The 24,670-nt window shown below is 37.3% G+C and overlaps 3 protein-coding genes and 1 long non-coding RNA gene across 9 annotated transcripts; 2 read left to right on the top strand and 2 right to left on the bottom strand.

Moving 5' to 3' along the window:
• Nucleotides 1–1,985: 1,985 nt before the first annotated feature.
• Nucleotides 1,986–9,202, top strand: LOC147852023 (sucrose nonfermenting 4-like protein). 2 transcript variants are annotated; one of them, XM_087334140.1, is made up of 12 exons: nt 1,986–2,120; nt 3,864–3,991; nt 6,184–6,333; nt 6,521–6,580; nt 6,816–6,905; nt 6,997–7,116; nt 7,572–7,716; nt 7,806–7,973; nt 8,058–8,121; nt 8,224–8,293; nt 8,597–8,705; nt 8,781–9,202. In XM_087334140.1, exons 1-12 carry the CDS (start codon nt 2,081–2,083, stop codon nt 8,876–8,878), a joined length of 1,242 nt encoding a protein of 413 aa, XP_087190266.1. In that variant the 5' UTR covers nt 1,986–2,080; the 3' UTR covers nt 8,879–9,202. The 2 variants fall into 2 exon arrangements, with proteins under 2 accessions (XP_087190266.1, XP_087190267.1); XM_087334141.1 differs by lacking the exon at nt 1,986–2,120 and adding an exon at nt 2,472–2,522.
• LOC147852024 (uncharacterized) lies at nt 2,529–3,177 on the top strand. The gene is made up of 2 exons (XR_015531443.1): nt 2,529–2,802; nt 2,956–3,177. It is a non-coding gene; the product is annotated as an uncharacterized LOC147852024 (long non-coding RNA).
• Nucleotides 9,203–11,002: 1,800 nt separating the features above from the next.
• On the bottom strand, nt 11,003–16,941 carry LOC147852022 (yacP-like NYN domain protein). 3 transcript variants are annotated; one of them, XM_087334210.1, is made up of 10 exons: nt 16,703–16,940; nt 15,482–15,553; nt 15,295–15,398; nt 15,003–15,169; nt 13,883–13,952; nt 13,031–13,085; nt 11,851–11,934; nt 11,695–11,733; nt 11,458–11,504; nt 11,003–11,364 (listed from the first exon to the last, which is right to left on the bottom strand). In XM_087334210.1, exons 1-10 carry the CDS (start codon nt 16,829–16,831, stop codon nt 11,247–11,249), a joined length of 885 nt encoding a protein of 294 aa, XP_087190336.1. In that variant the 5' UTR covers nt 16,832–16,940; the 3' UTR covers nt 11,003–11,246. The 3 variants fall into 3 exon arrangements, with proteins under 3 accessions (XP_087190336.1, XP_087190337.1, XP_087190339.1); XM_087334211.1 differs by lacking the exon at nt 11,458–11,504 and having other exon boundaries at nt 16,703–16,941; XM_087334213.1 differs by lacking the exon at nt 11,003–11,364 and having other exon boundaries at nt 11,458–11,550; nt 16,703–16,941.
• Nucleotides 16,942–20,424: 3,483 nt separating this feature from the next.
• LOC147852021 (bifunctional nuclease 1-like) lies at nt 20,425–24,670 on the bottom strand. 3 transcript variants are annotated; one of them, XR_015531413.1, is made up of 11 exons: nt 24,165–24,670; nt 22,920–23,090; nt 22,506–22,558; nt 22,336–22,392; nt 22,171–22,236; nt 21,711–21,782; nt 21,485–21,612; nt 21,267–21,358; nt 21,092–21,147; nt 20,683–20,857; nt 20,425–20,506 (listed from the first exon to the last, which is right to left on the bottom strand). XR_015531413.1 is itself a non-coding variant. In XM_087333739.1 (10 exons), the coding sequence occupies exons 1-9, from the start codon at nt 24,607–24,609 to the stop codon at nt 21,095–21,097; spliced, it is 1,137 nt and encodes a 378-aa protein (XP_087189865.1). In that variant the 5' UTR covers nt 24,610–24,670; the 3' UTR covers nt 20,664–20,857; nt 21,092–21,094. The 3 variants fall into 3 exon arrangements, 2 of the variants coding, with proteins under 2 accessions (XP_087189865.1, XP_087189866.1); XM_087333739.1 differs by lacking the exon at nt 20,425–20,506 and having other exon boundaries at nt 20,664–20,857; XM_087333740.1 differs by lacking the exons at nt 20,425–20,506; nt 20,683–20,857; nt 21,092–21,147 and having other exon boundaries at nt 21,267–21,375; nt 21,479–21,612.

The following is a 24,670-nucleotide window of genomic DNA, read 5'->3' as shown; positions in this document are numbered from 1 at the left end:
AAGCCCAATCCGTCGTGAGCCCATCATCAGTTTCAAGGAGGGACCCCACCTTCTCTTGGTCTCGTGCATCAACAGTCTTTATGAATAGTAGGACCTTGCTTGTGTCAAGCACCATCCTATCGAGCATCGAGAGTCGCGCGAAGCGCTTCTCAAATTCTTGTAAAAGTACCATAGTATTTCTCCCCTTGCCATGAAGCTCAACCCACTCCATTAGATCCCTTTTCGAAATTCTGAGTGAGTCATCAAGGCCGTACTTCTCGAGGAGTCTTTCTTTGAACTCCACCCAATTGCAATAGTCCGCTTGGATCTCGAGTACCTCTGCGTGGATACTCGGCGTTACCACTCTAGCGAATCCGATTAGCTGCCTATCTTCAGGGACATTTCACATAAGCATTTCGGCCTTATAGGCATCCAAGTAGCTCGTGATATCTCTTCCATTGAACCGACCCATTGTGCTAACCACCGTCTCTATGGCCCAGTCTAGGCCGGTGATGCCTTCTCGGGCATTTACCAAGCGGTCCACCGCCGCTGCCATCGCTTCAGCGAGTTCTCCTCCTCGCATCTTGGTTCTCCCTTGCCGCCCTTTCACGTCGGGTTCACCAATTTATGTCGCGAAGTTTCGCACACGTGTGTTACTTGGGCAGGACCACGGGGGTCTTGGACTAGGGAGTACTCAAGGGATAGAGAAGACCCGAGGTTTGCTTTACGACAATACTACTTCCTGACCCCTTCCCGAGCAAGGTCTCGTTGCCCTTTGTTTTGTGAGGCCGGTGGCTCTCGTTGATCATGACTCGTCGACCTTCCGAGATCACTGCACGAGCCAAGTGACCAAACGGGTACAAGAAAGATGAGCACGCAACATAAACGCACAAGGGGACGATAACACAAACACGAATGTCCATACGTCTTTATGAGGAGGAGAGTGCATGGGCACGCCCGAACGCTCCCTCGTCACAAGACATCGAACGTACAAGGAAGACAGCAAACACGTGCACAAAATGCTCGTACGCCTTTATGAGAAGGAGAGGTGCATGGGCAAGCCCAAACGATCCCCTCGTCACAAGACGGCCAAACGTACGAGGAAGACAACAAACACGTGCACAAAATGCTTGTACGCCTTTATGAGAAGGAGAGGTGCATGGGCAAGCCCAAACGGTCCCCTCATCACAAGACGGCCGAACGTACAAGAAAGACACAAACACACGCACAAAATGCTCGATCATAGCATTAAAACACATATTTTGGGGAAAGATAACATTTTACTCCGTGGATTTGATGGTATACACGTTAGATGGGCAATCTATCAAGGGATAGATCTCAAGTTGGAAGCCCCCTTGTTGACTTACTACATCAAACAAAGTTGGTACTTAAAACCGAAGGATACACCGATTGGGTGCCTTCAATTTCTAGGCATTGTTAGGCCCTCAACTTAAATGTGACGATATGTTGCAGGGGTCAGAATCCCCCTTGTCTTGTGAGCATACATCGGGCGCTAGAGAACGAACTCAGGTCGCATTGTTATAACTTATAGCATAGATCCAGACAACAACAATGCATGCGAGGAAATAAATCGTGGGATGCTTTTTCAGGGGACGTTTCAAGCTGCGGCACCGAGGTAGAATAATGAAGGAGGAGTTCTGCCAGAGTCCGAAGGCAATTATTGGGCGGATCGGGCGGGCGTATTTTCATTCATCCTTATGAAGGTTGTCTGTCCAGGAGAAGAGGTTCACACAACACACAAATATAATGATAAGAAAAGGAGGAAGAAGAAGAAAGAAGAAAGAAGAAAGAAGAAGAAGACCAAAGTGCATATCCATCCAATCCACACATCCTTTTCACATGAGTAATAATTCACCTTGCTCTGTTCTGTTCTGCTCTGCTCTGTTCTGTTCTGTTCTGTTCTGTTCTGCTCTGTTTTGCTCTGTTCTGATACTACCACTGTACGCAGACAGTCCCTCCTTTTGGACTCTTCTCCCCTCTGTTTCCCATCCCATTCCTCCCCGTCCATTCTGCAATGGAGACCCTGTTTCTTTGAAGACTGAACCGGATATCCATCGATCTTGCCTTGCCGCCTCTGCTCATGAGGGACTCTGCTTTTATCCACGCTCTCCCTTCATCAGGTAAAGCTTCATTCCTCCATAAATCTCCCTCTCGCTCTGTCTCATACATGCATACATGCCTGCATATTGGCGTATTTACATACATGTTTACAAACGCATATGCATACACATAACACATAAACATACATATATGTATGTGTGTGTATCAGTTAATAGAAGTAGACTTGTCTCTTGTTTCCTTGCCTTCCATCTTGGTCAATGCCTCGGCTCAGTGGATAGTTGTAAACCAACCCTTGCATTTGAAGGGCATTCGCTGCCAAGGAACACTTACAAATGTTGTGTTTAAGATGTGTGGGTGTGGATCTGAATATTTTCAGCCTATATCTCTTTTTATGAAGATTTCTTTTTTAGGGTTTCTGGATCATAGGTCAACATGAAGATATATCATTATCATGATCGCCGGTAATGTTCTGTTTTGGTTTTAGTAATCAACCGAAAATTTGTGAAAATATTGCAAATTTACTTCATATAATATAAACATTTTATATCGTTTGATGGATTTTGTTCTTTCTTTGAATATTTCGATGAAAAAATTAAACTATTTGACTGGTGTTTTAGTGAATGAGGATATCTTCTTGCAGAATACTGTCATCCAACAGTCTTCTGCCTTGTAGTGTTTCTTGCATCAATGACCAGTAGCCAAGATGAAGTCAGTATTATTATTGTTGTCAAGAACAGCAATGTGAGCGTTGAGAAAAAACATTATTTACTAGTTGGCCAAAGTTCGGAAATACTGGAAGATTCTGGAAAATACCACAACTTTATTGAAATTTGGTAGAAAGTTGAAAATTTCCTTTATAAATATTAATGATAAGCAAGTCCACAAATTTGACAGGAAATTGACTAAAGGAGATTCTTTTGTCCCCCAAACATCAAAGTTGAGAATAAAACAAGTGGTACCCATGAGAAGAGAGGGGAGTTTTCATTTAATTCAATAGACACTGTATACATTGAAAGAAGGTCAAACTTATTTGTTTGGTTCTATATGTGGATCACATGTGTGTAGAAAATTAACTGGATTTTCAGCATATTGTCTTCGTCGTTTGCAATTTGATTGCTGTAAGGGAATGGAAACACCCTATATAACCATGGAGTGTCAAAATAAATAAGCTGTCTTAGGAAGAGAATTAAAGAGGCATCCAACAATATATATAATATTTCATGTACCACATCTGTCCTAGCAATTTGTGCATCTTATGAGAGTATATGCACAAGAGGACAGGGATGACATGAAAATCACTGCATAAGAGAACTATCTATGATTGTTTAATATGAACACAGGGAACATCATGTGATTTTGAACTAAGTGCAAGGTGCTGGATAGGCTGTTATTTTAGTCCATTATTTGCTTTTTATTTCCCGCTCACATTCCACCACCAATTTCCTACAAAAGTTTCCATAACTTCATGCACTGGACAATCTTCTTCAATCACAGGACGTCCTTGTAGCTTAAGGAATCAAATATGTAGGATGTACTTTTTGGATTGCAATAAACTTCCATAGAGTGAAAATATTCAATGATATAATAGAAAACTTTAACTCTTCATTTTACTCTGTGTGCAATGCTTAATCAAAACCCATTTGGGATTTATTACTTTGCTATCATTCGCATCACTATATGTCATCCAGAAACAATTATATTTTGCTGTGGTTATAGTCTAATTTCTAAATGAGGTTTTGGGTGATTTAGCAGCTGTGAATTAGCGATTGATGTATGATGTGAATAACTATTTATTTTAACAGGGTCTATTGGAAATTTCAACAATTATATATTGGGAAACGAATTTGAAGGCGTTGCAAGTTTACAAATTACTGAAGGATCAATACTTGGAACAAGTATGGAGGTGGATGGAGATATGCTTGTGGAGAGGGTAGGTGCCAAATCTCTCTGTCACTTTCTTTTGCTTTCTGTAAAACCTCCAGGGTTTGAAAGTCAATGATTTCTTAAAATAGAGTGAATTTCTGTTTGAGGGTGATGTAATGCTCCAAATTAGTAGTCTATATTTCAGATGTATATTGCCCTGACATTGTATATCTAGTCTTAAAATATGCATGATTGAAAAGTGGATCGAATGCTGCTTTTTCACATGGACAATGGAAAAGTTTGGACAGTACCTTGCAAGTTTTAATCACTCTATAGTTGTGGCTAGACCAAATGTCTTGCAGCCTATCTGACTTAAGTGATTTTCACCTGAGAGATAAAGTGCTATTGGATTTAATTCCATCAATGCCTTGAAAGGAGGAACTGTATATATCCAATAGAGAAGAATGCAAGCATGGTGGCATGCAAGACACCACTCCAAGTTGACCAAATGTGGGAGTCTCAAAGCTCATTGATCAGGTTTGACAGAAAGAATAAAGATAATGAACGTTTGAAAAACAAAGCTATGATACTACTATAAGAATGGTGAGTTATGATCAATGAAGCATAAATAAATGCAGAACACTTGGTAATCATATAGTATAGAGAGATCCTAAAGACTCATCAACAAAGAGTGGGTTGATGTTAAAGTTTGTCCCCCTTAGTTGAGCAGTACAAGTTTAATGGTTCCAGAACTCTCATTGTTGCAGAGGCGTTGCAGGACAAGATGCAATCCCAAGAACATATGCTATAAAATCACGAGAATCTGGAAGCGTCACCATTGAGCTAGCAAAGTGATGGAAACAATGTACAAACCACAAATACCAATAAATGTCTACAGTGATTCACAATGCAGTGGAATTGGTACATTCTTCTTGAAAGAAAAATGGTGCCTTTGGTCAACATCAAAGGAATGACACTCACAGCAGCTCCAAAGGATTGGCAGTTAGTGGCACAGAACACATGACTGAAAAAATCGCTTGTGTTGCAACCTAAGCTAGGATCTAGCATATACCATAAAGATAAAGCACCAAGATATTAAGCTAATTGAAGTTTAAATCATCCAGAATGGTGAGATGCCCCTACTCAAACTTTTTGCACCCTTACTCTTGCCATAGTTGTGAAGTATTATGTTCAATACTAATGATTATTTAAATTATTAACGACTAAGAATGGATTAAGTGTGCATAATCACACCAACCACCGCTGGGTCAAGGAATAGAGATAAATACAAAACTCCATCGGCATCCTATACCACTGAATATGGCCTTGTATTATACCTCAGAATTCAGCCAATGATGGATCTGAAATGTGAGAGATTTGCCCTCACCAAGAGAATATCAATGTCTCTGAGATGTCTTGTAGAAGGGGATAGCTAGTTCCTACATTGCTGAACTCCTTACAATTCTATATTGACATGTGTTCGCACTTGTCCCAAGTCCTAGGATAACTTGTTTTTCAAATATCCTATCTTCAAATGCATTAAAATTAGCCTTTAACACTGCTCCTCAAGGCTATGCTTGTAGTATAAAGGTAGTGGGTCATAAATGCCCAGAGAGGTACTAGAAATCTTTAAAAACTCTGGTGAAGTAGATTAAAGTTGAAAATTAAATGATAATTGAGAATCTGAATTTGGAAAAAGACTTCTAACTCCTGAAAGGTCTCCAATGAAAATCGTGAAAATCAAGGCACCAGCCAAACCAAGTGATTTACAAAGGTGCAAGTCACTTTTTTGAGGAGATCTGGGCAACATGCATTATAGTACAAAAATGTTTTGTAGCTTAATAAGGTCATGTACAAGGTTGAACATCAGGAACGTTACTGGGTGAAATCAAGGTCGCCGTTGTATGTCCAGTTAGATATAACTCCTGTATACAACAAAGTAGGGCTGCTTCAAGGTTTTGAGACATCAGGGAACTTGGGGGTGGGATGGGCGAGGATAGTTGACAGTTGCACATGCCTGGGAATCATGCTCATATGAATAATGTGAGTTGTTAGATCAATGCCACACCACCTTGGGCATTGGAACCATACAATTAATGATTCCACAATATGGTCTCTCTGATGTGGTTTAATCATGCTACACGTAATCCTGCAACCATGCTTGTGTATTCAACTAGATATAATAATCCTGTTTTGAACAGTAATAAATTTTTTATTACAGGTGTAATAAATTTGAATGTGTCATACTTGATATTTTAGATCACTGTTCCAAGTTGTTCACATCAACAGGAGATCCAATTAGAGGGGATAAGTAATATATCTCTAACAGATTTGGATGCTTCACGCTGGCTACTGAATGACTTTCTGACGCAACATACAGCATATGAACTATTTCCACATTCAGGAAAGGTACTATACTATCCATGCATAAACATACAACCTCGTTTTTGTTTTCAAACAGATTTATCAAATACTTCATGAAACAAAGAAATCAGCTTTGAATCCCACACTTAGTTTGCAAGCCAAGATTAGTCTGGTGTTATTAAGGTGTGTAACTATAAATGTGAATACTAAGACAATGACAAAATTGTTGCAGATTGTTGCGCTTGACATTTCTCTCCCAATTAAACAAGGATTCCATTTACTTTATGAGCAGGTGCCATTGTTTCCTCTTCTTTCATAATGTTTTGAGTGACAAAATACTGCCCAAATATGTTTTAGGTGACAACACTATCTGATTAAGAGATAAACTATCCAATATATTTAAGGACAAAACATTAACACATCTCTCACAGATATGTTGTAAGCGAAAAAAAACTCTTGGGAATGTTTTAGGCAACACTATCTGATAGGAACTTTATCAATTTTCTGACAAGGGTTTTGAGATGCAGGGGATATCAGTGGCTCCTTTGTGGGACTCCAAAGAACAACAATTCGTTGGAATGCTGACTGCATCAGATTTTATTGAGATTGTGATGCAGGTGAGGTCCTAGAGTGAAGTGTTCTGCTTGCACTATATTTCATGAGCATGAAAGCTGTTATTCTAAACACCATTTGTTTTTCATGTTACAGATCCAGGCCCAACAAGCAATCTTGTCTGAGCATGAACTTGAAACACATACCATTGAGGCTTGGAAACAAGAAAAATATCATCTTGCCAGTGTTTCTGCCTCAACAAGCCCACTGCATTTTGTGAGTGACATTGAACCATTTTCTATTTATCTAAATATTTTGTCTAAATAGGAGATGGAAAATGCAATCTTATCACATGAGAAATTAACTTGTCTATCTCATGAAATTGTATAGGAACATGAGAAGATGCATAGGATATTAGTCATCTAGCTAGTTGTTAAAGTAGTCTCAGTGTGTATGATGGGTATATAGTATGCCTTTCGTATTTAGTCTTAACCCATTTATCAAGTGGAAAACAGAAAATTTATTTTCGTTTTACAGTCTTTTGGTCCTTTAGAAGGTTTAAAACCTTGCCAATGTATAACAGGACACATTGTACTTGAATTCATATACCTTTATGAATTACTTTTATATGCCCACATAATCTCACATTTAAAAACTAGTAAACATTTCTGCCATTCCAACATTCTTTTGTTTTCATAACATCAATTGATCAGAATATGGAAATGTGGCAGGTTGGCCCTGATGATACCTTGAAATCTGTTATAAAAGCTTTGCTTCATTACCGGGTAGCAACATTGCCAGTGCTCTACATGCCAGCAGATAATTGGGCTTTGCCACAGCTCTTGCATTTGGCTTCTCTCTCTGGTGTTCTCAAGTGTAAGACTAAAAGGCTTATTTTTTTAGATTCCTGTTCTCGAAACATATGAGTGTGTGTGACATGCTTCTCTGTTGTATAATTTAAGCAGGCTTATGTAGGCATTTTCAGCATGCCACTGGATCTTTGCCGCTTTTGAATCTTCCCATAGGTTCTTTACCTATTGGCACATGGAAGGGCTCTGAGGTGTCCAAATCTCGGCTCGTAGTTCTTAGGGCATCTGATTCTCTTAACACAGCTTTATCATTACTCATGCAAGGTAACAGTTGTGATAAACAAATTAGTAATAACTTGCAGTATACATTTGTTAAGAACCACTTAAATGCTTGCGATATTTTGACAGCAAGGGTTAGTGCTATACCAATTGTGGACAAGGATGGTTGTTTGGTGGATATTTTTGCCAGGGGGTATGCTTCATATATCCATCTTTCTTGTTATCCTTTTGACTTCCATTATTTGAGGAAAAAACAATTGGTGATTTATTTGCGGTTTCTCGTGTATTGTAACAGTGATATCACAGCGTTAGCAAGGGAGAATGTGTATGCCCATATGCAACTAGCCCAACTGACAATTGAAGAAGTAATAAAATTACATAAAGAAACAACATATCCTATGCCCTTGTTGGCATTATGGCCATTTTTGGAGTATTCAAAACTTTTAGTATACTATTTGTGGTTGAAATTAATGTTAATAAAGAACCATTGGAAATAATAAAACAAAAGGAAAATCACTGTTATACATACCCCTAACTTTTCTGGAATGTTCCTGATTTCTTTAAAGTGCCAATAATGTTGCCCAATAAAATATGGCCATAATTCCAACAGCTCTTATTGACCAAATATGCTAAATGACATTGTTTTTGTTGATGCACTTTTGCATTAGGTGCTGCATCTTGGTAGGGCTTCCACAAGTGTAGTTCCTGTTCTTAGATGTCAAATGTGTTTTCGAACGGAGGCTTTGCATACAGTTTTGGAGCGCTTGGCTATAACTGGTATGTTTTTTCTCTTTGTGAAATATTTGGTCTTGGTTTATCGTTATTCATATTTCTGTTTGAAACTATTTGTAGGGGTGAGGCGAATTGTTTGCGTAGAAGCCACCAGTCACTATGTAGAGGGCATCATCACACTAACTGATATCTTTAGCTTCTTAATATCTGAATGCTGAATGTGTTTCTTGTATATTTTTTGTTCTTTACATACAACCCACATCTCATGTAAAGATCTCAAAGTGGCCTAACTCAAAAATCTTTGATGTAAAACCTTGAGTTGTGATCTGAGATGTGATGAGCGTTTGTAATTTGAAGCTTAAAAGAAAGGGGGAAATCTAAGGGATGCCCTGTGTTTGTATCAACATCTGATCTTGGGCATTGTCAGAATTATGTATTAAGCTTCAACCTCATAACGAGGTTGTGCATTTGTAACTTTGAATACATCCTATGAAGGCATTTTGGCCCTTGCAAGTTTGATAAAACCTCTTGATAGTTTGTCTCATCTGGAGTTCATGCAAGGTATGATGAACTCTTTACATATTTTGATACACCAAAGAATTTGTTAGATTTCACATGCTGCCAAACACAAATCCATGTTAACTTCGAAAATTGAAAATAGGTCTGAGTGAATCACAAATTCAGGAGAACCCAAAAACTTGTTTGTGTGAACTCGGTAGCTGTTTCCAGAACTAGTTCAGTTCAAGAATATGAATTCTCTTGGGTCATGATCCATAATAATAATATAGTTTTCCATTCCACTGTTAAGTTTTTTGCTGGCCTTAACGATGAAAGGTGGTTTATCACCGCATTTGGATCATAGGTAGATAGTGTGTGAATATGTTTAGCATGTAAGTGATCTGTGGTGATTTTAGGGTTTTATAGTAAGGATGGTTTGCTACTGTGAGGTAGGTACAAAGTAAAACCTTCTAGATAGTTTGACATTCATGTTTCTACAAGATTGTGGATGAAACCCTAAACTTGACAAAAGTTTTGGTTTACAAAGAGGGCAATATCATGAATGAGTAACCATTTTTTCTGAACTTCAAAGCTAGCCTTATGATTCCCAAAAAAGGGTGTATTTTTTTAACATTAAATCCTCAGTTAATGCCTAGAAATTTATTGGAGTTGGACTTTGTGAGGTGCAAGGGCTTGTGAGATAAATATGGCAAAACATTGGATTCCACTAACTCAACAAATTTAGGGTTTTGATTTACATGAGATGGGCTAGAGTACCACAGAGAGAAGTTCACTCTATCTATAGTTCATGTTGTAATACCACCACTACAGAACCAACACTATCTTGGATGTAACTTGGACTTCCCGGGTATTTTTCTGGCTCAAGCATTCCTAACTTGCAAAGTTTGAAGCATTAGGACAACCACAAAACTCAAGGCATATCCTACACACAGCCAACAAATTCATTTATTATTCAAACATGTTCTATGCAAGGCCACTATCTTGAATGTCACCATGGTTGCATGATTGGGTAATATTAGATAGTTGGATTGAAAGAATATCAACTAGTCTTTAGTATAGATTGAGACACTTGGTTTGAGAGGTTATTTTGCGAACTTCAAGACTTGCAAGAGTGCTTTGTTATAGGACACATTGATTAGAACGACTATTGACGAATTAACTTGTATTATTGATTCATGAGTCATCCTTGATTTGTAACTTATGGCACTAATTCATAAGTCATGAACCACTCCGGTTGCTACAATAACAATAGAAATTTATGAGCTTACCAACGCAACTGACAACAAGACATGGCTTTCATTGCTCATTAGAAAATGTCAAAGCAATCAAGAAAGATTACACTATTATAGGTGAATTAAAGGATTTTCGTACACATCTCCGTAACATTTGAAATATTTACACTAAATTTAATTATTTAACCTTTACGCTATCCAAACTCAAACTTTTTTCTTTTATTCTCTCTATGCCATTTTTATTGACATGTTCTTGCACGCAGCAAAATATTTCCATATTAAGTAATTTGTCCTCATTGTGTTATTGAAATGTAGTGAGACATGGCTCTCAATCTAACAATATACCAAAACCATATTCACGGAAGCAAATATCCAAAAACCATTTCCACAATCAAATATTAGAATACGCCTAAGACCTTCTGATGACATGTTTAAATGGTTATATGGGAAAACCCCTTCCACTCTAAAATTATTTAAACTGTACCCTCAGAAAGTGAAGACTTGTATTTATAATAAGAGGTTTTTCTGATGACATGTTTAAATGGTTATATGGGAAAGCCCTTCCACTCTAAAATTATTTAAACTCTACCCTCAGAAAGTGAAGACTGGTATTTATAATAAAAGATTTCATACATGTGGTTAAAGAGGTATTTTATCAGAACATTGGATTTCAGTTTACAAAGAATCAATTTATTATTTTGTACAGAGTAGAATACATGCCTCATCAAAGCATTTCTTGACTTCACATCAGTGTATGGAATTAGCTACAATTGAGTGGAGAGATAATGCTGAAAATATGTATGGACAGTTTGAAGTCCATGGGCAGACACTTTGGTTACCTATGTGGATAATCCTTTTCTGCTTGAAGGAGCTGCTTTTTCAGCTCTTTCAGTTGCTCACGAACCTTGGGGTCAAGATTATCCTCTAAAAACCTCCCTTTCATTGAGTACGACCTGTTACATTTTATTAATTTAATGAGCCCTAATAATTAATGACTATTCATGAAGAAAAGATAGTTGTTTTTCTCGCATTAGAAGAGTATGTACGTCATATCACGGAGAATCTCGTTCCGCTCTACCTTTGCATCATTGATCTTCAAAGCCCAACATACAACATCACATTATAAGTTTTTTTTAAACCTTCAAACAAGGAACCAATGGATGTAAGTTAATTCCCTCAAGTGGGTAATTAAAGTATTCTACAACGACAAGGGCTAAATTTTTAGCAGAACTTTACTAATTGTTTTGGTTAAATAAAAGAGAAAGTTCGTAACTGGAGATTACCATAGAAATTAGGAACTTGCAGCTCCAGATAAATGCGCCCTGTATATAAAAATTATTAGAGAGAATTTGCTAAAATTATATAATTTTACCCTTTGTAAACTAAAAAAACGTCGAACTAGACAATTTTGTGAAGGGGAAGAACAGAAGGCTAATAACTGATGCAGAGGCACATTGTTGTTGTATTGAATCAGATGTCACGACCCAAACCTTCGGGCATCCATCTTCTTTCAACAATCCCACCTACACACAACCATAGTAAATCATGATGGTTTTTGAGATGTGAACATCAAATTACAGATCCAAAAGTAAATCATGCCATTCTAAACATGGCAGCATTGTATTGGTCATCATACGTGGACATTTATTTGTATTTCTGATAGGAAATCATACATTCATAGCATTGTTGCAAGGACCAAATGCTTTTCTAGCTGCCAATGAGCTTAGATAAATCTAGGTCACAGGTGATGACGTCACTAAAAACACCAACCCATCTCATTTCAAAAACATACGAGGAACACAAGAAATATTCATGCCAATCTCAGATATTGAGGTGGAGGTTTCCAGAAACATTTCTAATTATCTCAATAAACTGTCTAAGAGCTTCCCCCAAATCAATGACTCCCATGGATGACCTGATCAAGCATGGCTACATCAAACAGCCACTGCCTTTTAATGCCACAAACTAGTTTCATATGACTGGTTACAAGTATTGGGTTTATTTACTGCTATGCAAAAGGGAGCCATCTAATGCCAAAAATTAAAGCCAGGCAGTTCCAGGTGCCACTCTAAAATAAATATGATAAAGACTGATATGTTGCAGGTGATGATTTTAAGACATAAAAAAGAAGGGGCATCCCTTTGCAGGTGTAATGCATACAACTCTTGGATGGATCTAAGTACTTTTTCTTTAAAAAACCCTGTTTCAGAACGTTAATCTTCCTATAAAGATGAAGGTTCACCTTGCAAGGTTCTCTCGACTTGAATGAAATTAATGATCTTTTAAAAGTAATGCTTCAATGGCTGAATACAGGAATATAATTGCAGAAGTCCGGAGGAAGAGTAACTAACAGTATTGCACTAAAAGATAAGGGTGCATCTACGAGGATACACACCTTAGTCATGCCCCAACGACACCAAAAGAATTTCCCATGCAGGGTGCAGCATCTCTTGGGTTAGAAAAGATGATTGTTTTTGTTTGAGGATAGAGTATCCATAAACAAACTGAATTTTCAGAGGAAGTGATAGAGCATGCAGTAGATGTATGGGCTGGCTATACACGACCTCAGTATGGATCAAGCTTTTCATATAGAAGCAACAGAAATTATAGCTTTGATACCTCTCTCTCAATCCACGTGTCGGCACTATTAGTTGCTGTAAAAATAACATCAACTCTGCATAGTAATAAAAATATAAGAACATGAGCTCTATTTGAGGGGGGAAAACATGAATATAAGTAATTCACTGACCAAATAAAATGTAAAGTATAGTAGACAGCATGTCTTAACACACATACTAAATTATTGAAGTCTCAAGAAACCAAGAGGAAGCACGCACAAAACTTATGAACCAATTGGACTCAATAATCCCAGCTTAATGCTACAGGCATGATGAGAGATGATTAGGATTTTGGTGGTTCCGAATCAGTAAAACATAATAACATATATCCGCTGCTGGACTAGATCTTTGGGAAAAAATACAAACTAAAGATTCTCATACAAAAAGAAAATAACCACGAGATACAATGTAACCAATCCACTTAGCCATAAAATGCAACCAATAAAAAGACTAACTAGATCAATCCAAACATCTAATTGTTGTAACCTGCATGAATTGTGTCTACTACACTTGACCATAACCATAAGAATGTTACTATAAAATAGCATGGACCCCTATTCCACACCAGACTTCACATATTTGACCATTGAGCCCCTAGGCCTACCTACAGAAAATTATTGAGGTATGGAAGAACATTCAAAGTTTTCCAACTAATTCCTGCAGAAATGGTATTCATGCACCTCATCTGTTGAACATAGAAAAATTCACCTTTCCTTGATATAACAAAATAAAAGCTAACATAATAATAGAGATACAGCTTGCACATGAAGAAATCAACTTCGATTTTCATTGGTAACTCTCACCCCTAACTCACCAATGTAAGAATTTCTAATTGAACAAGAATAATCCCTACCCTTGAAATGTCTCTTTGTGATCTGGTAGGCCAGAAGTTGCAGCATCAAATACCACCACGACTTTTGTTCCTGCAATTACAACCATGACAACTGCTGACTGATGTATCACATATTCTACATGTAGTAAGTAATTAGAAATGTAATAATGAACATCAATCTACATCCTACTGATGGAAACATTGAGAAAGGACAAAGAGAGGAATGGAGAATGTTCCAACTCTCAGAAGAAAAACAGAGATACCAACATCTTTAGGGGTATATATACACAATACAAATTACATATATAATACATGAAGAACTTGTAACAACTTCAAAATAGCTAAGATTGAGGATTTTAAATTTGAAAACATGTAGAGATAGTAAAAAACATACTGAAACAATTGGTCAACTAGTAGATAAAGAAAACAAATCAGAAATAGATACTATGAGATAATACTATCAAACAACTCAAAAGGAGCAAAACTTTTTCCTTTTTACTACAAAATATTTTGTTTCTTTTACAAGCAGCGCTGCAGCAGCATGGAAACGCAAATTTTCAGCAACTGCCTTCTATCTTTACCAAAATCTCAAAAAACGACAGTGCACACAATATTTGAAGTACAGTACCCATTATACCTACCTTGTTTAATAGTCACTACTATGGACATTATAACCCAGGGACTTGACAGTGGCACATTTTTAAGTAATGAAAATATCTATTAGAGTTTGTACGAAGTCAAAGAGGGATTTGCATTGTTTCTTCAAATATTATGGAAGTTATGAACCCAATGAATTACAATCACCAGATCATAAATAATGGAGATTCTGACATATGCATTTGATCATGCGATGATTATGAGGCAATGCATTTGAACGCAAACAAGACAACTTATTTCTTTAAAGCAGTAGTATTTTTCCCTTCAGAAAATGTTATAGCTGAAATTTATAATCAGAACATGAACTTGCCAAGGCTCAAAATGCAAGAATTTTTTTGAAAAGCTTACACTACTTTCTATATTCTCAGACAATGTCGATGGCTAATGGTTCAGATCTGAGAATTAGTCACTCAGAAATTAATATGGACACTTACTAAGGCAAATATACAAAATGAGAAGCTGTTTGATGGTTCAGGAATCTCACCTTTTACTGCACCAAAAGTCACCAACTCCTCTAGAAGTGTTTGGCGAGCATAGTCTAGATGCCCTCTTTTAAAATGCTTTTTCAACTTAGGCCAATAACCACACATATTGTAGCCATCCACAAGGAGAACAGGTCTTGTCAGCTCAATCTCAACATAGCTGCTTGAGCTGTGCCACAATTTTACCGTGCATCATTATTTTTATAACCGAAAGATCTGAGCTTCCTTTATTCATATAGAGAATATTAGAATTCAGCAAGTTAACAAGGCCTAACAACGTGAACAAAGACGCACTCATAAGAGCTTGTATTATCCTGCCCTTCATCATCTAGAGAGATGTCTCTCTCCATCTTTTTACGACGATACCCTGTTGATGGTTTGGCACCTCCACTTTTCTCCTACAAGAAACCACCATACATCATGGATATGTGGATTCCAAGGGCCGGCATATTGATTTTTATCTGGAAAAGAGAATCTTCACCTTTACCCTCTTCAAAAATTGAAGGTTCAGCTTGACATTTGAAGTTATTCTTGGTGGTTCTACATTGTGTCCCTGGAAATACATAAACAAACAATGTTGATTACAATTATGGACTCTTGCATGTTTTCAAAGGAAGATGACAATAAAATGAGGTCTCCAAACATCAGCACACGTAGAAGTTGCAATCTACAACAAAGTGTTGCCATTTTCCACATAAAAGTGCAAAAGTATAGAGCCTTTGTTTTTAGATGATGCCCAAATCAGCGGCCTCCGTGCAAAACGCTGACTAGACAGCCTCCCCTCTTACACAAGAAAATACTTCACGAAAATTGTCTCCCTCCCTTTTGCCAAACACTTATACTTCTGTGTTATTCTAGGAAGATAAAATCCAAATTTATGTACACTTACAACCTCTGGAACTGAGGATCTAGAACCATAGGAGGGGCTCTAGATACAATCGCATAAAAAAACTTGTGAATGTATACTCGGATTCATGACCAGATTAGGGTCAGAGATGGATGAATAAAAGAAGATCCCTTTCATAGGAATGCCACTGAGTAAGAGGAACACCAACATACAAGTTCCCACTACTTGTGAGAGACACCACTGAGAAGGCTAAAGGCACATCTGAGGAGACTGTATGCCATGCCAGAAAACTCATACTGGAGTTGGAAATGACAACATCATGGAATCACCAAAATTTAAACATAGCATAAGAGAGTTCGTTGGAAACACAGACTTGACCTGAAAGGTACTCCAAAGGTACAATGTAGTACATAAATTCCTAAGTGCATTTACTGGGTATTCCAAAGGTTTCTAACCTTTGCATTAGCCTTCGTCATGGTATTAACTCAAAAGGTACAAAATCATCCCTACGATTATATAAAGTAATGTTGTTCATCAGAGGTGCCAAAGCAGTAAATACATATAAAGTGACTGTCGACACTCAAAACCAACATTTCCTTGTATGTAATTGTATTTGTCCCCATATGGAGAATTAAGAACATCAAACCACGTGGGAAGCAACTGATGAGCCAAAAAATAACAGAAGAAGCTAAAGGAGTATCTGGAGATCACCAGATTTCCCAGGAGGGGGAAAAGGCATTTTCGACAAGAGCGAGTGAAACAAGAAGGCGACAAAGAGTGCTTACTCACAAGAAAGAAGAAGAAGAAGAAGAAGAAGAAGAAGAAGGAAGAAGAAGGAAGAAGAAGAATAGATACCTGATTATCTCTGGAAGAAGAGGCGAGAGCGATGAGAGCAAGGCGCGGGTTTGTGGGCGATCTTCGACTGCTGCAGAAGCGAAGGATGAAGACGGAGACGTGGAGCGAGGATCTGGGAGACATCATCATCACAATGATCGAAAAAGATCGTGATCATCACCGTCACCATCACCATCGCCATATCCACCTTGATCTTTCCATGGCGGCAGCAGCAGCAGCAGCAGGCATTACAGGAACAAATCCACGTTACTACCTCTCACAGCCAGATGGGGTCGTCGTCCTCCTGGCACTCCTCAGATCCACACACACACACACACACACACTATATGTCCGATCTTGACCCCTTGACCTTAACCATGATGGCACTATGTATATGTCCGATCTTGACCACATTGACCATGACCATGATAGCACTACATATATGTCCTGTCTTGACCACTTGACCATGACCATGACCATCATGGCACTATATGTCCGGTCTTGACCATGATAACACTATATGTCCTGTCTTGACCATGACCATGACCATCATGGCACTATATGCCCCGTCTTGACCATGATAACACTATATGTCTTGTCTTGACCATGACCATGACCATCATGGCATTATATGTCCTCCTGTCTTGACCACTTGACCATGACCATCATGGCACTATATGTCCTCCTATCTTGACCACTTGACCATGATCGCCACAGTCATGATGCCCCTATGTCCGGTCTTCACTCCTTTGACCATGACTGCCACAGTCATTATGGCATTGTGACTTGTCTTGACCCACTCACTGACCATGACCACCACAACCATGGTTATGGGATTGTCCTAGTTATTGACCACCGCGGGCACGATCATGACAATGACCACTAGATGTCGTTGGTTTGACCGTTGGCCCCTCGGTCTCGCCCACCACAACCTCTTTGTTTACCACCGCGCACAGTCATGACAACCACAACAAATCTCACGCTTGACCCATGGCCCCCCAGCCACGAGTCTCGGTTGGCCACCACAACCACAAACAATGTCCCACGTGATGTCCACTGGTATCCACACCCACCCACCACAACATCTAGTTTGTCAACCACCCCACACAATCATCACAACCAAGACGATGTTTCGGTTTGGCCACAACCGATTGACATCTCGGTTGGCCATGCCGAATTTTATGTGCACGCATCCCGATGCCATCGTGCTACCCCCACCTCCCGTGCGTCTTGGATTTGTCGGCATATTATTGTCTCGACATTCGTCGCAATGATCTCGTTTCTGTTTGTTGCATCTCATTCTTGGGTGTGTCCCATGAATGTGGATGGGAATTCAATATAATGCTCGAGCATTGCATATTGATGCGGAGGCTTATTTCTATAGCTACTAAGTTGTACAAGCTGCCTGAATCAACTCTTTATCACTCATGACAAGCAATTGAGACACTCTTTTGAGCACAAAAAACCATCGATCCTCACAACCATCCAATTTATAGTTGGCTTCCCAAATAGCCTAACATTTGTCTAGGTTTCACATGTGGGGGTTATTCATTGCCCCGACATACTTGTATCAATGTACAATGTCATCTTCGGAGTGCCTTAGTCCTCAAAGCAACCATAATGATGTGCCTCCTCTAAGAATGAAAGTTGTACCCAATGCAATTGCATTGTGCTAAGTAAAGCGTCGTTACGTGAGTGACAATTGAAAACTTCCTTTGTCTATGAATGTACTTTATATTGCCTTTGCGAGCAATAACTACTTGATTTGTTGGTGATCATTTGATTATGTTTTAACTAATCAATCACACAATATTACCTTAAATATGAATAATCGAGTATGACTTCAACGTCCATCGTGTACCTCCTAATGGTCAAGGTTTATGGATGTGATCGCTATACAAACAATTAAAATGGTAGTTTTGGCTCCATAGCGGGGAACATTGTCAGTGGAAGCACGATCTTCATCCATCGTTGTGGTGGCACCAAACAATGTTTGTGTTAGAGTGTTCCTCACGTATATCAAGGAATGTGGCAAAACTTGTTTATTAGGTGTCAAGGTACAACCTTACCTAAAGGCTAAATTAGATACTACCCCTAACACTAAAAGAACACAAGCGCTCCAAGATCTTAATGATAAATAAGAAATTCAACAATAATTAGAACCACCAATATAGAACCATTATTACAATTAAATAATAATGCAGTGGAAAGACAAGACAAAAAAAACAACTTTATGGTTTAAAAGACATAAAAGGTCAAACTTTGAGTTGTTATCGATAAAAGACATTATCAATAACCTAAGATGGTTGGAAACCATGTTTCTTATCTATCCTTATTCCTTATTCTAAGTAGGTGTTTTCAAACTTTATAATTGTCAAAAAACAATCACTTCTCATTTCCTTAACGGAAGTCCTTTTTTGCTTCTTCAACACTACCACACAATTAGAAAACAAACATACTCTTTGTCCCCTCTCTCATGTCATTGTCACTTACCACATTAGGATTTCACACGCACGAATACATAATGACATCTCTCCCTCTCTCATTGTTTCTTACCTTTTTTACACATTTTGTATTCTCTCTACATATAATGACCAATCAAATAAAAAAGTGATGTCTCGTCCACCCTTTAAGTCTTTATACCATGCGCCCTCTCCTAGGGGCACAACAATAGGGCCAAAGAAAGATAAAGGAACTCATGCTTATGTCTCTGATATTTCTTTTGAAACACAAGATTTCAGCACATTCTTTACATATTTCCATTGATTTAGTGTGAGCCTAACTCCAAATAAAGCCCTCACATCAATTGCATGCTCATTTACGCTTTGAAATGATTCCCATATCATGAGAAAATTTCTTGATCGAATGTAGCAAGCAACCCCACCAAAATTTGTTTAGAAGAGGCATCTATATGATTAATGACAATAAGGAAGTGAAAACTAATTTGTTGATTAACTATTAGTTATAACTAACTCAATAGTAAAATTGAGACACTGATTCAAAGCAGCCCTCAAACTAATATTTTAAAATCATACAATATTGATACAAAAGTTTCATCCATATCCCTTTCCAAATGGTTTTGAGTCTTGACAATCAAGAGACAAAATGATGGGGTGCAACAAAGGAGAACCCTTCCAACATGGATGTGGTGTAAGATTCCCAATAGAGACTTCAATTTAACTCTATGTGATGACATGCTATGTTTCAGATGATAGTAACACTAAACAAGAATAAAACCAAAGAGTTGTTTATACAACTCTCTGTAAGATTCCCAATAGAGACTTCAATTTAATTCTATGTGATGACATGCTATGTTTCAGATGATAGTAACACTAAACAAGAATAAAACCAAAGAGTTGTTTATACAACTCTCTCAAATATTTGTCCTCAGTAGAGTTTAGAACCATGTGGGAAAAGAGCACCACCCATATACTATGGCATAGCAAAGAAATTTCACACCATTGCAAATACTTATATGCACATGCCATTGGTTTACAGTTTCCATCTCATCTCTTGGTGCCTTCATTATTTTTTAATTCTCTTTTTCGAGTGGTATTTTGCTCTTTGAATACATGACAATGAAGACATTCATCGTGGAAAATAGAGAATTTGTGCTAGATGTTTAGATAGTTCAACAAGATGATCAGAGTGCAAGAATAGTCGCATCATTCGATAGTCAGAATATGTGTACAAACATACTCAATCTCTTTCTAGTTCATTTACAATAAGCATGAATAAGTTGATCCAGCAAAATTATTTTATATTTATTTTGAAAGAACAAAAGTATGGTGCTTTCATTCAGACACAAATGGAAATATGATGAAGCTGGAAAAAGAAAAGATAATGAATATAACTAGTATGTTACAATATGAAGAGTGCAAAACAAGCATTGTTCAACAAAGCCAAATTCACTCTAAGAAGAGTGTAAAACAAGCCTTGTTTAACCAAGGTCATGATCGCTGTAAGAAGAGTGCAAAACAAGTATTGTTCAACAAAGTCACCTGTTTTTAGCAACCAACTTTCACTTCACATTGAAGTATTTCTTCGTATTTCACTTCATCCATATTTATATACATTGGAAATCGCCAACAATGAGACATAAATTTGAGAGCTACATACATATACATCATGATATATCATGAACTTACAACCTGAAGACGTATATACGAGTAATATCTGCATAAAGGAATAGCGAAATTTCAAGTTGTTAAGTGAAAGCATGTCAGCAAATTATCATTGAGTAGAAACTGAAAGTGGAGACATTCTTAACCAACATGAAAACTTTTGGTTGATGTGAATTCAACATCCATGCAGCACCAAACAGCTTCTATAACTTGGATAAAAGATTCTTGACACCACTTCTCTGTAAAGAGAGATTCTCAAAAAAGTAAACAAGGCTATTTATTGTACCTTTCAAATCCCATGCCGTTGGGTGCGGAATCTCTTCAAATCATCACGCCAGCGTGCTAGCAATTTGACAAATATAACAAGTTGTTAGAGAATTATTGTTGGGAAATATGTGACTCTTCAACTAAGAGCGGTTAGCATATGTTTACACTAGAGATTTCAAGGAATGTTTATCCACCTGCATCTTTATATCGCTCTTCGACAATTGCAATGAACATATTCTTCATGAGGGTAGCCTCCTCTGCTACAGGGTCATGCCCCTGCTTAGGACTGCACGCATAAATTATCTCTTCATTTGTTAACAATGGCAACAAAAAAAATAAACAAAATGTCTTTTGTAGCAACAAAAATAAGGAAGATGGAATATGGAATATGGACAAAATTCCTAACCCTCACCGGTCTAACATATATATTTTGGATATAGAACCATCCCGATTTTTTCTTTCTGTTGATCTTTCCGTAGCATCATAGACTGGTTTTACTGTGTCACTATATACAATATCTTTATTGACATAAATGGGTACCTGAAGACCATATAAGCCACATTCTTAAGGCTTATCTACAGAATCACATGAATACTACAAATGCAAGCAAAGAACTTTAATTTCAAAACATTCTGTACCTTACATCGCACTGCGAGGTTTACTGCATCCGAAGGCCGCGCATCTATACTACGCATTTCCTCTTCCCCTGGCTGTGTTCCAATGCTCAACAATATACATGTATATTTACCAGAATAGTAATGAACTTACATCTAAATTGGTTGAATCCTTATTTTATTCATGAACATCTTAAGGTGAGGTATCTTTACCTACTTCAATTCCAGAACTTGACGGCAGTTTTGAAATATGCAAGTGTAAATTACACTAAACTTTGTTTGGTTGTTTTCAACAAAATGATATTTATCATTTAGCAAAAGCAATTGAGTATAAGAAGAGACCAACCCCAAATGATATGACTAACTTGGATGTGGGATTTTAAAAACAAATCTCATACCCAGAAGTCATTTGCTAAACTGTGACTTGTGGGATTCAAGTATTCTCATACTCATGGCTTAACTATGGTTTAAAATTTTCTCATACCCTTCCGATGTATATACAAGCATGGTAAGTGTCAACAACTCGTCTCGTCACTCTCACCATCCGTACCTATGAATACAAAACATTTTAATGTTTAATTACCACTAAAAACGACACATCAAGAACAATAAGCAATGCAAAAGACAAGTATACCAACACTAAACATACTTCATAGTTGAGAGACGCTACAAGATCCTGCATTACATGATATTGATTTGGCCGACCCTAAAGGCAATGTATAACTAAGCTAATTAATAATTTATCGAAACAGTATTGTCAATATGTCATCTTATCACAAGCATGGATATTTCTCTGATAATAATATCATAACTCAATACCGAATTTTCTTCTTCATGAAGAGCTTTCATCAACATATTGACTGCAACATCACCTGCTTAATGTATAGCCGAGAAAACGCAAGAATTTTACAAAAATTAGGCCCAAGAAACATACAAAACTAGAAGACTTAGACATTTCCCATGTGAGAGACAATAGAGACCATTTTTTTCCCAATGTGAGCAATTAGAGACCATGTTTTTCCTGTGTGGGAAATATTAGAGACCATATTTCCCCAGTTGCTCAAGCTATTAGGTTCTAATCCCCTCAATGTGGGATTAATCATAGTGAGAATTTCCTGACTACAACTTCTTGCATATTTAAGTGTATTGGGAGCATATACAAATTTCAACATCATGATTTACGAAAAACAAGAAAAAAACAAAGAATTTCTGGAAAGGGTTGAAATCTCTTACCTACAATGATAGGTAGGATAAGGTCATCCTCACCCACAATCCTCAAGAATATGCTGGGATTTCTTGACCTATATAAAAGCCTTCCTTTAGGAGGCACAATATGATTGATTTGTATTTCACTTTCATCCGCCAGAGTCATGAAAAGATGCCCATGGAAAGGCAAAATGCTCACTACAAAAAAAAAGGTTTGCAAACATTTATGAAGAATGAATGTATTTCGAGAGATACAACCTAGTAGAATTGCCTTTTCCAAGCTCATGATTTGGTCATCTCTTCATAGTACTGTGATGTGGACAATTTTTTCCAGTATAGCCAAAGCTAGGAACTTTCTTTTGTTTTTGATAAGATAATATGTTGTCTTTTCTACATCGTTGTACATAGAAACCACCAGTTATTATCTTGGCTGGGTCTCAATAGGCCATTGTGCAGTCTTAATAAAGATGATTTTATTCAAGTCTTTATTCTAGTTTTGAGGGAGCGAGATTAATTAGGATTTTCTTTTGCTCTTTTTGTACATTCAAAACAACTAGTAATCGTGGTTAGATCTGAGTAGATCATTATGTTCTATGAGATATGTTTAATATTTAAGTTTTTCTCTCATGAAGCTAGGGCACAAAAACATTTTTCTTTTTGTATAACATAAGCACTACTTGTAATCTTTGTTATTTAGGTCTCAATAATAGGCCATTATATTGGTCTTTTAGATATTTATGTATGTTTCTTTCTTTCCTTCTTTTCTATGCACTGAAAACAACGCTCAGGTCTTTCCAATGTTTATTCATGTTTCCTTCTTTTCTTCCTTTTTATGCACTTAGTATAATGGTCTTTTCGAGATGCTCCAATCTATTTTTCATTCCTCTCTTGCTTTCTATGCATTAGCAAGCATAATGCATTTTCAGAGATGTTAATATGCACTTAATAAGCATGACTATATCTTTCTTTCTGTTCATTCTTTCTATGCACTTGTCATAACCGTCTTCTGGAGATGTTTTAATATACCTTTCTTTCTTGTGCAAACATGTTTTAATGCAATTTTGTTTTCCCAAATATATTTCTTTCTATGCACTTCACATAAATATTACTTCCAATCTAGCTTAATTAGGTATCAAAATAAGCTATTATAACGGTATTCTTTTTGGTTTTTGTTAATACACATGTTAACCAATCTTCCTTTTCTTCTCTTTAATCTATGCATTTATTAATGAAATAAGTAAAAAGGAAGAATTGAAGTAGTAATGCAAATACCTGCATCAGTTACAACTTGAGCTTCGAGGTATGAGTTCGAAACTTCACAGTCATTATCGTTACTACTATAGAAATTACTCTTGGATCCATTATGAAAGGTTGAACAAACCACATGGCTACTACTGTGATTGAAGGAATTAGCAAACCAATGCTTAGAAGAATACATTTGAGATGGAATTAGCTTTACAACTTTACTGTTGTAAAACAAAACAGGGGAGTAATTATAATACACTGTTCTTTTATATTCTGTTTTAATACACTCATCTTTTATATGCTCTGTTTTCATATTTAAATACTCTGTTTTCATATAATAGTCTGGTTTTGCATGCTCTCTTTTGAGGAGAATATTTGATCTGAGAAAGCAGGAAGAAGATCCTGGAGAGCAGAATGGGGAAGGAGATGGAGATGGGAGTTTAATATGTAAGCAAGTATGCATTAATTCCATGTTTCCAATGGATTAAAGCAAAATGAAAACAGATGAGAACAAGGAGCAAAATGAAATTCAA

This window comes from Azolla caroliniana, unplaced genomic scaffold, assembly GCF_043228905.1.
Source record: "Azolla caroliniana isolate FFs.n. ecotype wild unplaced genomic scaffold, voAzoCaro1.0.p SCAF_18, whole genome shotgun sequence".
Lineage (NCBI taxonomy): Eukaryota > Viridiplantae > Streptophyta > Polypodiopsida > Salviniales > Salviniaceae > Azolla > Azolla caroliniana.
The sequence above is the reverse complement of the archived record's forward strand: the minus strand, read 5'-3'. Positions and strand labels throughout refer to the sequence as shown.